The 12,556-nt window shown below is 37.9% G+C and overlaps 1 protein-coding gene across 1 annotated transcript in view; it reads left to right on the forward strand.

Moving 5' to 3' along the window:
• Positions 1-12,556, forward strand: part of LOC114150372 (formin-2-like) — an 84,441-nt gene that overhangs the window by 51,937 nt on the left and 19,948 nt on the right. Inside the window, exons 12-17 of the mRNA XM_028026740.1 lie at positions 1,703-1,849; positions 8,429-8,488; positions 9,718-9,838; positions 11,666-11,758; positions 12,041-12,092; positions 12,294-12,443. Of these exons, the coding sequence (XP_027882541.1) occupies positions 1,703-1,849; positions 8,429-8,488; positions 9,718-9,838; positions 11,666-11,758; positions 12,041-12,092; positions 12,294-12,443 (623 nt within the window). The remainder of the gene's footprint in view (positions 1-1,702; positions 1,850-8,428; positions 8,489-9,717; positions 9,839-11,665; positions 11,759-12,040; positions 12,093-12,293; positions 12,444-12,556) is intronic.

Here is a 12,556-nt window from a genome sequence, read left to right on the forward strand (position 1 = left end):
TGGGCCGATTGTCGGCCCATTTTCAAAACCTGAGAGACCACACATTAGCTGACAGAAATCCTAGGTATAACGGTTCGATCGGGTTCGATCGTGCCGTGTGGTGTCCAACAATTGGCACAAAATAATGGCTACAAGTCCAGTTAACTAAGTTTGAAACCAGGCATTTATCAATGCTTTACAACAATCTAACTGCAATGCATGTGGCTAGTGTCAGTCCTGACTGAATGAAAATCATTATAACCTATTTATGTCACGTTAACTAAGAACAGCTGAAAAGTTACCGGGTTTATCAACTGCGGTAGCAATTTTGCTCCAACTCCTCCCCTTGTCATTTCGATATTCTTTGCACAAAATGTTGAGTAAACATTAATGTTGTTTCCACATATCATCTGGACTACCCTTTGCACTGTGTCAGCTGTTTGGGATTCCCCTCCGTAATTTCCCCTCAAAAGCACAGAGGGGAATCCTTGCTTTCTGATTGGCTACCTGTCACATTCAACAGGCTGCCTTAATGCTCCCAGTTGGGGAAAACCCCTGATTTAGATCAGAGCGGCCACAATGATCTAACTTAACACACCACACACCACAGGATGATCGATTACGAAATGCAAACGACAATCTTAGAGAATGATCTAAGATTGTCGTAAGGGGAAAATTGGGGCAAAAATTTGTGTATTGTGAACTATTGCATCAGGTAGTCGATGTGCCCATCATCTCTATTTAAATCTAATGATTACTGAAGGGCAGTATACGTAGTATACAGACTTCATAATCTGCAGTCTTTTGGTTGAATGCAGTATTTATTTCCACTTTGGCTTTATGTTGTTTAGTTTTTATTCAAGTACATTTTTTCTTAATTGGGAGACTGAGAATCCATTTTATTTTTGGTTGTTTTGTTTATTTTGTTTATCAGTTCCAGTGTTAAGTGTTCTTTTGAAAATAAAGTGTATCTATCTTTGGCAGGAAATTGCATGCATTATTATGTCATTTCCATTAAATCAGTTTAAAATGGTCTTCAAACAATATTATCGTTTATCGCAATAATTTTTGAGACAACTAATCGCTCAGCAAAATTTGTTATTGTGACAGGCCTAACTGTACATACACCTCAGAAAGTATGTAGTTGTGCCGCTGGGTAGTACCGCATACAGTATATTGAGCCACTGATGTCACATTAGGAGCCTGAAAGAACATGGGCCAAGATTGACATAGATTTGTTTCACTTAAGTAATGTGTTGATTATCTTTATTTATTTTGTCAAGGATGTTTGTGGCTCTAGTGGTCTTCATAGTGGTAATTGATAGGTAAGTTTGTTGTGAGAGAGTGGGAAGACATGTAACAAAGGTCAACAGGTTGGAAGTCACAACAAGCCAGGCTTATTTGTTAGCAGAAATATTAGTTAATTCTGTTGGAACCAAGCCTTGCTTTTAGTGATTGTTTTTGTTGCTCCTTTTGAGGAGGAGGTTTGTTTTTGATTTAATATTGAATTTTTATCTGGATGGAAGTTAGTTGGTTCAACAAATCATGTTGATTGTTTAGTTCTTTTACAATTAATATATGAATATAATAATAAAATGTTCATATTATTTTATCTTTCTCCTTATTCCCATAGATTTTTTAAACTTTTCTTTTCATCTATGTAATATCAGAAAAAGAAACCAAACCATTCATTATTTGCCTTTGTCTTCAACCTTTTTGACAGACTCTGCAGGACAATGTTTCAGTAAAGAAGATTCTAGGTTTGGTTCTGGCATTTGGTAATTTCATGAATGGTGGGAATCGAACAAGAGGTCAAGCTGATGGCTTCACTCTTGAGATTTTGCCAAAACTCAAAGATGTCAAGAGCAATGTGAGTAAAGAAATCATATAACATTCCAACTTGAAATCATTTTTGGGCCTCTTGAATATTTTTGTTCGTTTGTTTTGTTTTGTGCAAAATGTACTAAAACACTTTCCAATTTCATCTTAGCCAGGGTTTCACCCAGAAAACTTGCTAAGCCCATTGATCGGAGCGCCGAGGCAGTACACCGGTGGCCCACCGTGTTTTTTATGAAAAGATAGACAGGAAATGTCTACTTAACATCTGGAAGATGTTACTGGAATGTTACTGGAAGACATCGCCAGTGAAACGCTATTTAAACCCAACTAGTACTAAAAACAACAAATCAAAAAATACAATTAAAATGAATATTAATTATTTTCACTTCTGTTTAATCCAAATTAAGTCAGCGGCTCCAACAGGGCCCCCAGGGCTTCAGAGGCCATAAATGTTAATATTTGATGGAAAGAAGGAGATCTTTCTGGAGATTTTTCCTGCCCACTGCCATCACTATCTACTACACATTTTTTTTTTTTTTTTTCAAGGTCTTTTTATTATTATTTTTTTTTACATACACCACACACACACAAAAAACAACAACAAAAACAAAACAAACAAACAAACAAAAAAAAACACAAAAAAAAAAAAAAAAAAAAAAGACTGACAAAATTTACAACAAAAATCCCTCCCAACCCTCCTCTCCTATACCGGATCTACTACCCCAACACGAATACACCTTTTATTCATACATCAGCCGATACAAAGCACAGGTTTGCACACAAAGAACCAATATTTGACCTTTACACAAAGTTATCTGCCGAAATATTCCCGACATAAGATATAAATGGCTGCCAGATGTCAAAGAATTTGTTTACAGATCCCCTAACAGTATATCTGATCTTCTCTAAATGAATGTAAGACATAACTTCTCTTAACCAATGTCCATATATTGGAGGATGAGGGTCCTTCCATCGAAGAAGAATGAGTCTTCTAGCCAGTAGAGAACAGAAAGCTAACACAGTCCTCTGATGTTTGCTGAAGGAGGACTCTGCTGGAGCCACCCCAAAGAGAGAGATGAGTGGTGATGGACAGACAGTTTGTCCAAATATTCCTGAAAAAGTGTCAAAAATGCCTTGCCAATATCTGTGTAACTTTGGACAAGACCAGAATGTATGTAAAAGTGTGGCTGGAGATTGTTTACAACGATCACACGTCGGATCCAAGTCCCTTTTGAGTTTGCACAATCTGTCCTTAGACCAGTGTAGACGATGTACTACCTTGAATTGAACTATAACATGTTTCAGACATATTGAGGACGAATAAATATTTTGAATAATTTTTTGCCAAACTGTGTCTGATATGGACTCCTCCAAGTCCATTTCCCACTTGACCCTCAAGGAATCTAAATTGGTATCATTAAATGAACTGAGCAGAGAATAGACTCTACTCATAGAGCGTCTTGTTACAGACTTGCACATCAAAACCTCATCAACAAGAGAAGTTGGTGGATGTAAAGGGAAACATCCAGAGTTTGACATTACAAAATGTCTCAATTGTAAATACCTGAAAAACTGTGACTTGTGAATGTCAAATTTCTGTGTGAGCTGTTCGAATGAGGCAAACTTATTATCTATATAAAGATCATTTAGAGAAGTTATTCCCTTTAAACTCCAGGCATTAAAAACAGAATCCATTAGTGAAGGAGCAAACATGTGATTATTTGATACTGGAGCAGATATTAATAATTCCGTACTTTTAAACATCCTCCTGCACTGATTCCAGATTTTTATTGTGTGAGTTATAACCGGATTAGAAGTATAAGTTGAGATTGGTTGATTAAACGGTAACGGGGAGCAGAGTAAAGCAGAGAGAGAGCTAGCCGTAACTGAATTCCTCTCTAAAGTCACCCAAGTGGGAGCAGGATTGTCCTCTCTCAACCAGTACAGTAAGGCTCTAATATTAGCCGCCCAGTAATAATATAGGAAATTGGGAAGTGACAAGCCACCAAGACCATGGGGTAGCTGTAGCATCTTACAGCCTATTCGCGGGTGATTTTTATTCCAAATAAATGACGACAACTCACTATTTAATTTTGTAAAGAAAGTCTTGGTGAGAAACACTGGCACGCTCTGAAATAGATAAAGTAATTTAGGCAGTATTGCCATTTTGATTATACTGATTCTACCTCCCAAGGATAGAGGCAGAGATGCCCATGTAGTGATGTCTTTCCTAAGGTTCACCAGAAGAGGCAGATAGTTTGCTGTATAAAGATCTTTGTGACTATGAGTAATCCAGATACCAAGGTATTTAAATTTAGCAGGGCTAATTTTGAAAGGAACTGGACCCATATGCTGCACTTCCATTGGAGTCACAGGCATCAATTCACTTTTTTGAAGGTTAACCTTATAGCCAGAAATGTTTCCAAACTTTTGAAGTAAAATAAGTAACTCAGGAATACTAGATAAGGGATCCGAGATATAAAGAAGTGTATCATCAGCGTATAGGGAAACTTTATGTTCAGTGCCAAACCGATTAATACCTTTAATTTTGGGGCTGTTTCGCAAAGCCACTGCAAGTGGTTCAATTGCAATTGCGAATAAAAGTGGCGAGAGTGGGCATCCCTGCCTCGTCCCACGTTTCAATTCAAAATAACTGGATAGATTACTGTTAGTGCGTACTGCTGCCATTGGCAAGGTATATATCAACTTCACCCATGAAACAAATTTAGGACCAAAGTTAAACATCACCAAGGTCTTAAATAGATAGTTCCATTCCACCCGGTCAAACGCTTTCTCAGCGTCCAGCGAGATTAAAATTTCATTACAGTTGTGACTGGGCGGGGCAGAAGTATACAACACATTAAATAGCCGCCTGATATTAAAGAAGGATTGACGATTTTTAATAAAACCAGTCTGGTCAGGTGAAACAATTGTAGGGATAATCCGTTCGACTCGTTTTGCCAACATCTTTGTGAGAATTTTAACATCAGTGTTTAATAACGATATTGGACGGTATGAACTGCAGCTCAAAGGGTCTTTATCCTTCTTTAAAAGCAGTGAAATTACAGCCTGACGCATAGACAGCGGCAATAAATGTGTGGCCAGGGACTCCTCAAAAACTGATAGCAACAGGGGAGAAAGTAAATCCAAAAATGTCTTAAAAAATTCTGCCGGGAAACCGTCTGGTCCTGGAGATTTTCCATTTTGCATATTTTTAATTGCAGAGTTAATCTCAGCTAAAGAAAAATTTCTTTCCAATTCGTTAGATAGATCAGAACTTAGTGAAGGGATTTTAATATCTTTAAAAAAATCATCCAATTCAGTTGGGTTAAGTGAGGCTTCAGAGGTATACAGAGATTGGTGAAATTTGCTGAAACATAGACTAATTCCAGCATCCTCACAACATTTTACACCATGATCATCATTTATCGCTGAGATATCCTGTTTAGCTGAACGTTGCCGTAGCTGCTGCGCAAGAAGGCGTCCAGCCCTCTCACCATGCTCATAATAGCCACACCTAGATTTGGATAATAAATATTCGGCCTTTTGGGTAGATAAGATGTTAAACTCTGTCTGAAGTAACACACGTTTCTGAAGAGAGTCTTGTGTAAAAGTATGGGAGCATTCCCTATCTAATTGTAGAATCTGATCTGTTAACAATTTTAGCCGTTCGATACCTTTCTTCTTTTTGTTTGCACAGTAAGAAATGATTTGGCCTCTCAGGTAAGCCTTTAATGACTCCCAAACAGTGCTAAGTGGCATCCCAGGAGTCCGATTAATATCAATAAAAAACTTAATTTCAGAAGTAAGCATATCTACGAAGTTTTCGTCAGATAAAAGTATGGGATTAAGTCGCCAAGGACGATAAACTGATTGCATAACAGGAATGTTCAGTTTCATTATGAGCGGACTATGGTCAGAAACGACTATAGCTCCATATTTACATTCGCTCACTAAAGGTAAAATCCGTTTATCGAGGAGAAAATAGTCAATCCGGGAATAGCTCTTATGAACAGGGGAAAAAAACGAATACCGTCTTAGGGTCGGATTTCGAAAACGCCATACATCAACCACTCCATAAGTGTTAAGAAATGAATTAATTGACTGGGCAGATTTAGAGAGAGAGATCCTTCCCACTGTACTACGATCAAGGGATGATAGCACACAGTTCACATCTCCTCCAATTATAAGATTATGTGTTGAAATATTAGGTAAATTTGAAAAGAGCATATTAAAAAATGTTTGATCATCCCAATTTGGAGCATATACCGAGACTAAAATAACTGGAAGTGCATACAGTTTTCCAACCACAATAACATAGCGTCCAGCAGCGTCCGTTTTAACACTGGATGCCGTGAATTGCACCTGTTTACCAACTAAGATGGCTACCCCTCTCGATTTAGATTGGAAATTAGACTGAAACACCTGACCAGACCATCGCCTACATAAATTTACACTGTCTGCTTTACACAAATGGGTCTCCTGCAAGAAAGAAATATTAGCATCAAGTTGTCTTAAATGTGTCATAACTTTCCTAAATTTCACTGGACCATTAAGGGATTTCACATTCCAACTCACACAATTAACTGGGTGACTGTTGATGAACCTATTAGTATTAGGACTGCTCATGAATGGTCAATCAGATGTAGTACAGTATCCACAAACCATCACAAAAAGGTAACCTGACAGAAGGCATACTCAAAACAAATAGATCCAGTATAGTCCCACCCCTCTCTCCTGAATAACCACGGAGAACCCAACAAACAAAAAATCCACACATTTGTGCTTGTACTGGGGAACTTAACTCCCTGCCTGGGCTCCCGCCAAAACTAAATAACAGTAATCAAAAAGAAAAAAAAAAAGGTTCCCCTACTTTAAAATATTAATGTCGTTTATGCTCCTTGCTGCATTGATACAGTAAATGCATCACTAACCAAGATCTGGACAGACCCCCTGCGAAACCCTCATACATAGAACACAAAAGAAGAATGTTGTCCCTCAGAATAGAATCGAAAATTAAATCAAGATATAGCACGGGACATAATGTCAGAAGGTTCCGTACAACCTGAAATAATGGAGCGATGGGGATTGGACCTGCAGTTAACATCGGTCCTCGCTGGCCGTCCCTGAGATGATTTTCTTTTTGACGTAATCCATTGCTTTATTGGCATCCAAAAACTCCTTGTCTTCCTCCCCATGAGAAATGCGAAGCCTAGCAGGAAAAAGCAGGCCGTAACGAACATCTCGTCGGTTGCGAAGAAGCCTCCTCACCTCCGAAAACGCCGCCCGAGCCCTGGCCACAGCTGCTGTATAATCAGATGTGATGATAATCGGTACCTCCTTGAAGCGAAGAGGGCCACGGCTCCGGGCCCGACGTAATATTTCCACACATTCTTGATAATAGTGCAGCTTAGCGACAATAACCCGCGGCTTATCGCCTGACTTGCTCCCACTGCCAGTGCGATGAACTCGGTCAATCAGTGGCGCTTTATCCATCTGTAGCACCTCTGCTAGCAATTTAGCCACTGCTGCAGTGGAGCTGGATTCTGGCGTCTCAGGAACCCCAATGATCCGCAAGTTGCACCTTCTCATGCGCCCTTCCATATCGTCACACTTCTTTTTGAGCCCATCAACTTCTTCTTTCAGCTCCAACACAGTGGTGCGTAGAGTAACAACCTCATCGGACCAGGTTGACAAGCCGTCTTCTACCTCTTTGACGCTTTGTTTAACGTGGTCTAGGTCGGCACGAAGTAGCATTGTGCCGTTCTTGTAGTCTGCTCCGAGGCGGTATCGGGCCTAGCAGCCGCAAAGCTAGAATGTTTGCCTTTCCTCAAATTTGTCGCCATTCTTCTACTCTTCCAGGCAAGAGTCACTTAGAGGTCGAGTCCGGACAGACCTAATGCTCAGAACAGCAAGGACATTTAGTAGAGAACCATAAACTAAAGAGGTTGAAGCGGGAGCCCAGCGAGGCACGTCTTACTCCTCTTCCGCCATCCTACTACACATTTTTAATTAAATTTAATTACAGCATTTAATTTCTCTTTGACATCAATAAAGGGTTTTTCAAAAAAAATGACAAGTGTTTCTTGTCTATCAGGAAGAACATTCAAGTAGAATCAGGCTCAGTGTGAGCGGCAATCTGCCATAAGCAAATGGGAGTTTGAGAAAGCAAAGGTTACACACAATAAAAAGAAACACAGTATTTTCTATGTCAGAGTCGACCTTTAGATTCATGTAATTAAACCCTTACATTTTAAGATACAGTATAAAAAGAAGCCCGTGGGTGTTTCGGTGGCTAGTCATACATCAAATGAAATCAAATCAAATGTACATCAGCTTGTTTCCAAATTCCATAACAGTAATTTGTGACACAAGAACAGACTACTTCATAGAAATGTTTGGTAAAGTAGTATTTATTTGGTCTTTTATAAACATTTTGCATGTACATATTTGTAGTACAAAAAAAATGCTATCTTCACAAAATGATAGAAACTTGAACGGGCAGTTTATACAGCTATTGGAATTAGTAAACATCACTTTATTGTTTGTACTGTTATCTCCACGCTGTTCAAAATGTCAGTGTCTCTTCTTGTTGTTTTTCTACATGCAGGATGGCGCTAAAAGTCTTCTGTCATACATTGTAGCCTACTACCTCAGACACTTTGATGAGGTAAACGTCTACCTTTCTTTATTAGCTCAAACTTTCAGCTTTTTTCCTTTGCAGCATTTTACATGTCTTAATGTTATTGTAATGTCCAAAGTTTCCTTATAATCAGATGGTTACTGTGCATTGCATGTCTATTAACCACACACACAAAACACATTTTATTGGGATTTTATGTGATAGACCAATACAAAGTAGGGCACAATTGTAAAATGACACAAAAACAATACAACCTTAAATGTCGTAGAAATAAAAGGCATTTGAATTCAGCTCCCTTTATTCTGAGACATAAACAAAACTCTGTGCAAGAAATTGCTTTCAGAAGTAATGTTAGTATTAAATAAAGCCAAGTTATGTGAATTTTACCTTTGTATAAACTTGCCTTAAAATTTCATGTGCTCTTTGGTTTTACGTTTTTCCACTTTACAATTATGCACTAATTTTTTTTTTGTCTAAAACCCTAATACAATTAACTAAACTTTGTTGATATGCATTGTATAGGGAACAGAGAATAGACATGATGTTTAAAAAACTCAATTTATTACTGACACCTTCAAGATTAATGACAGAAAGCAATGGGTGCTGATTTAAAAATCTATAAAGTTTATGAAGGTAATATATTGGGTATTGCTTTTGAAGTCAACAATGTTAAAAGAAAACCAAGGTCACTGATAGCAGTAAACAAGTGATGCCCAGTCTTTGTTCTGCAGCTTCACAGGTTTCAACAGTTGTTTGACTGGAATGAGACCATTAATACATGGTATATGGTAGTAATAAAGATAAAACATACTTTTATTTTATGACTTACACCCAACTCCTCTCATTGGGGTCATAAGAATTGGGAATAGGGTTCCCTCTAGTGAACCCTAGCGCAAACAATTTCTGACTTCAACAGCTATTGAAGTCAGAAAGCAGCAAAACAAAGACTGGACTTCACTGTTTTCATAACCATTGTTACGGCTACTCTTGGATTTTAACAAAAATCGAAAATCAACAACCATGATTTATTATTTCTGTACTCAAGTTATTAAATGCATCATCCTGATCTATTAAAACGACCACCTGTTAAAACTGGCAGGTAGTCATTACTACATTTCACTACATAAAAATTTAAAAATGAACATTTTACCCGCAACAATTTTGTTAGTGATAAATCTGTGCACTTTTAATTTGGCATTTTTACTTTCCTGTTGTCAATCTTTCATACTGTTTAATATGTATGTGTTGATCAAAAGGATGCTGGGAAGGAGACGTCTGTGTTTCCTCTTCCTGAGCCTCTTGACCTGTTCCAAGTTTCACAGATGAAATTTGAAGATTTTCAGAAGGACTTCATTCGACTTCGGAAGGACCTCAGAGGTAACACACGTGTAGAAAAAAAATCAACAAGATAATAAACTCATGCTCCATTAAATCAGAATATTGAAGAAAAAGAAGGAAAAAAGGTAGAATAAAAATAAATCTAGATGCTAGATTGCTACGAAACAGAGAGTCCAGTCATGATGACCGAAGGATCTGAGAGAGAGATTATTTTAATCTGCTTGATATGCCATCAGAAGCTGTACGCTGTATGCACAATTATTACTCAAGTTGTAGTTTTAATTACTAAACAACTACAGTGCTCTCAAACAATAACCTCTCAAACCTGAATATTTAAGAAAGCAAAAGTGAGATTTTGGCTTTTTTAAGACAATATATATGTGTGCACGATTATTGGGCAACAATTAGTGTGCAGAATTATTATGCAACTGAATTAAAACTGAAAATTTTCCCATCTCACCTGTTTATTGTCATCCGTTAAAGTGAGAATAAAATTGACAAATAAACATTTGTAACATTTAAAAAATAAATCAGTGACCAATATAGCCACCCTTCTTTTCAATAGCAGTTGAACTGACAAACTTTCATTCATGGAATCTATCAGTTTCTTGATCTCTTGACGATCTTTTTGTGCAGCAGCAACCACAACCCAGACACTGTTCAGAGATGTGTTCTGTTTTCTATCACCGTAAATCTCTCATTTAAGAAGGGCCCATAGGTTTTTAATGGGGTTTAGGTCTGGTGAGGAAGGGGACTACTTCATTATTCTTTCATCTTTAAGGCTAGCCACATAGAGGAGTACTTGATGCATGCGATGGAGCATTGTCCTTCATAAAAATCATGGTCTTCTTGAAAGATGCAGACTCTTTCCTGTACCACTGCTTGAAGAAAGTGTCTTCTAAAAATTGGTAGTAGGCTGTGGAGTTAATTTTGAGTCCATCTTCAACCTGAAAAGGTCCAACTAGCTCATCTTTAGTAATAGCAGCCCATACAAGTACCTGCCTCCACCTTGCTGGTGTCTGATGCAAAGTGGAGCTCTGTGCCCATTACTGATCCAGCCACAGGCCCATCCATCTGGTCCTTCAAGAGTCACTCTCATCTCATCAGTCCATAAGACCTTTGAAAGATCTGTCTTCAGATCTGTCTTGGCCCAGTATTGATGTTTCAACTTATGTGTCTTGTTTAGTGGTGGCCGGGTTTCAGCCTTCCTTACCTTAGCCATGTCTCTGAACTCTGAACATCTTGTACTAATGGGAACTTCAGATAGGTTGCAGTTCTGCAATATAACAGCACTGGAAGATAATCAACTTTGATTCTTCTCAAATTTTTGGCAGTAAATTTACGTCTTTTTTTCTCAACACATTTCTTGCAACTTTGTTCACTACTTGCAGCAAGCAGTTAGATGGTTCTGTGATCACACCCCTATATCTTAGCAATTTCAAGAGTGCGGCATCCCTTTGAAAGACTTTTTAAAATTTTTGACTTTTCAGTCTCTTAAATCTCTTTTTTATCCATTTTGCCTGAGGAAAATAAGGTGCCTAATAATTCTGCACACCTTGATATAGGCCCCACTCTCCCTCATTAAACAAATACACGTCAGCTGATGTGTTTATATTCAATAATCATTCAAGTTTATACCGCTTGGAGTTGGAAAATATGTATACAAATTATTATAATTGTTAGTTTTATAAACTAAAACTTGGCTAATAATTGTGCACACAGTGTAGTCTGGATACAATGTTCTTACACAATGTCAGGAACAGGAATATTACATCATACACTCAGGCACAACATGCAAATCTTATTTTATTATTAATAAATGTTGTTTATGTAACCCAGATGTTTTACACTCATCACTTTAACTAGCATGTACATCGGAAGTGGAAAAGGTGTGCAAGGTGTCTGATGAAGATAACTTGCAGCCTTTCAAAGAGAAGATGGATGCGTTTCTTGCACAAGGTATGCTGTAAATCTATTAACCAACCATGATTAGGCTATCAGGAGGGATCTTTCCTCATTTTCCAGCAGAATTCTTCTTTCAGCCACTAGAGGCCAGGCCTTCATTACAGCATTTTCAGTACTGGTTCTGTAATGAAATGCAAGGACAGGGCGGGAGATAGACAGTGCCTGAACTGCTACTGTGTTTATTGGAGTGAATGTGTGTACTGACCTTTGCTGTGTGCTACCAACAAATAAACAAATGAAATGAAACTGAGTTTCAAACTTTTCTTCCTTTGTTAGCTAAAAGTGAACTAGAGATCCTGGATGCTCAACTCAGCAGCACTCACAAACTGTAAGCTCAGTCTGTTTTTTCTGTTTAACACTCATTGATGTCATAGTTTCCTGCATATCACTGTGATTACTTTATACTTAATATATTTTTTCACAAAATCTTATTTCAAAAAGTAAGACAAATTTAGGAACTGTAGCTGTATCTCTCTCTGATTGTTAAATATAAAAAAAATGACATTGTGGATGTGTCTGTTCTCTTTAGGTTCATAGAGCTGACGGTGTTCTATTCAGTGAAGCCCAAAGCAGGAGAAAAGGAGGTTTCCCCCAACACTTTATTTTCCATCTGGCATGAATTCTCCTCCGATTTCAAGGACCAATGGAAAAAAGAGAACAAAACTATTCTCAAGGAAAGGTAGAATACTATCTACCCACTCCTTCACCATAGAAATTTCTTGTTTCCTCAAACTTTTATTTATTACGTCCATCCCTATTTCTTTTCTCCTGTCCTATTTATGGATTTTAGGT

This window comes from Xiphophorus couchianus, chromosome 9, assembly GCF_001444195.1.
Source record: "Xiphophorus couchianus chromosome 9, X_couchianus-1.0, whole genome shotgun sequence".
In the NCBI taxonomy this organism is placed as follows: domain Eukaryota; kingdom Metazoa; phylum Chordata; class Actinopteri; order Cyprinodontiformes; family Poeciliidae; genus Xiphophorus; species Xiphophorus couchianus.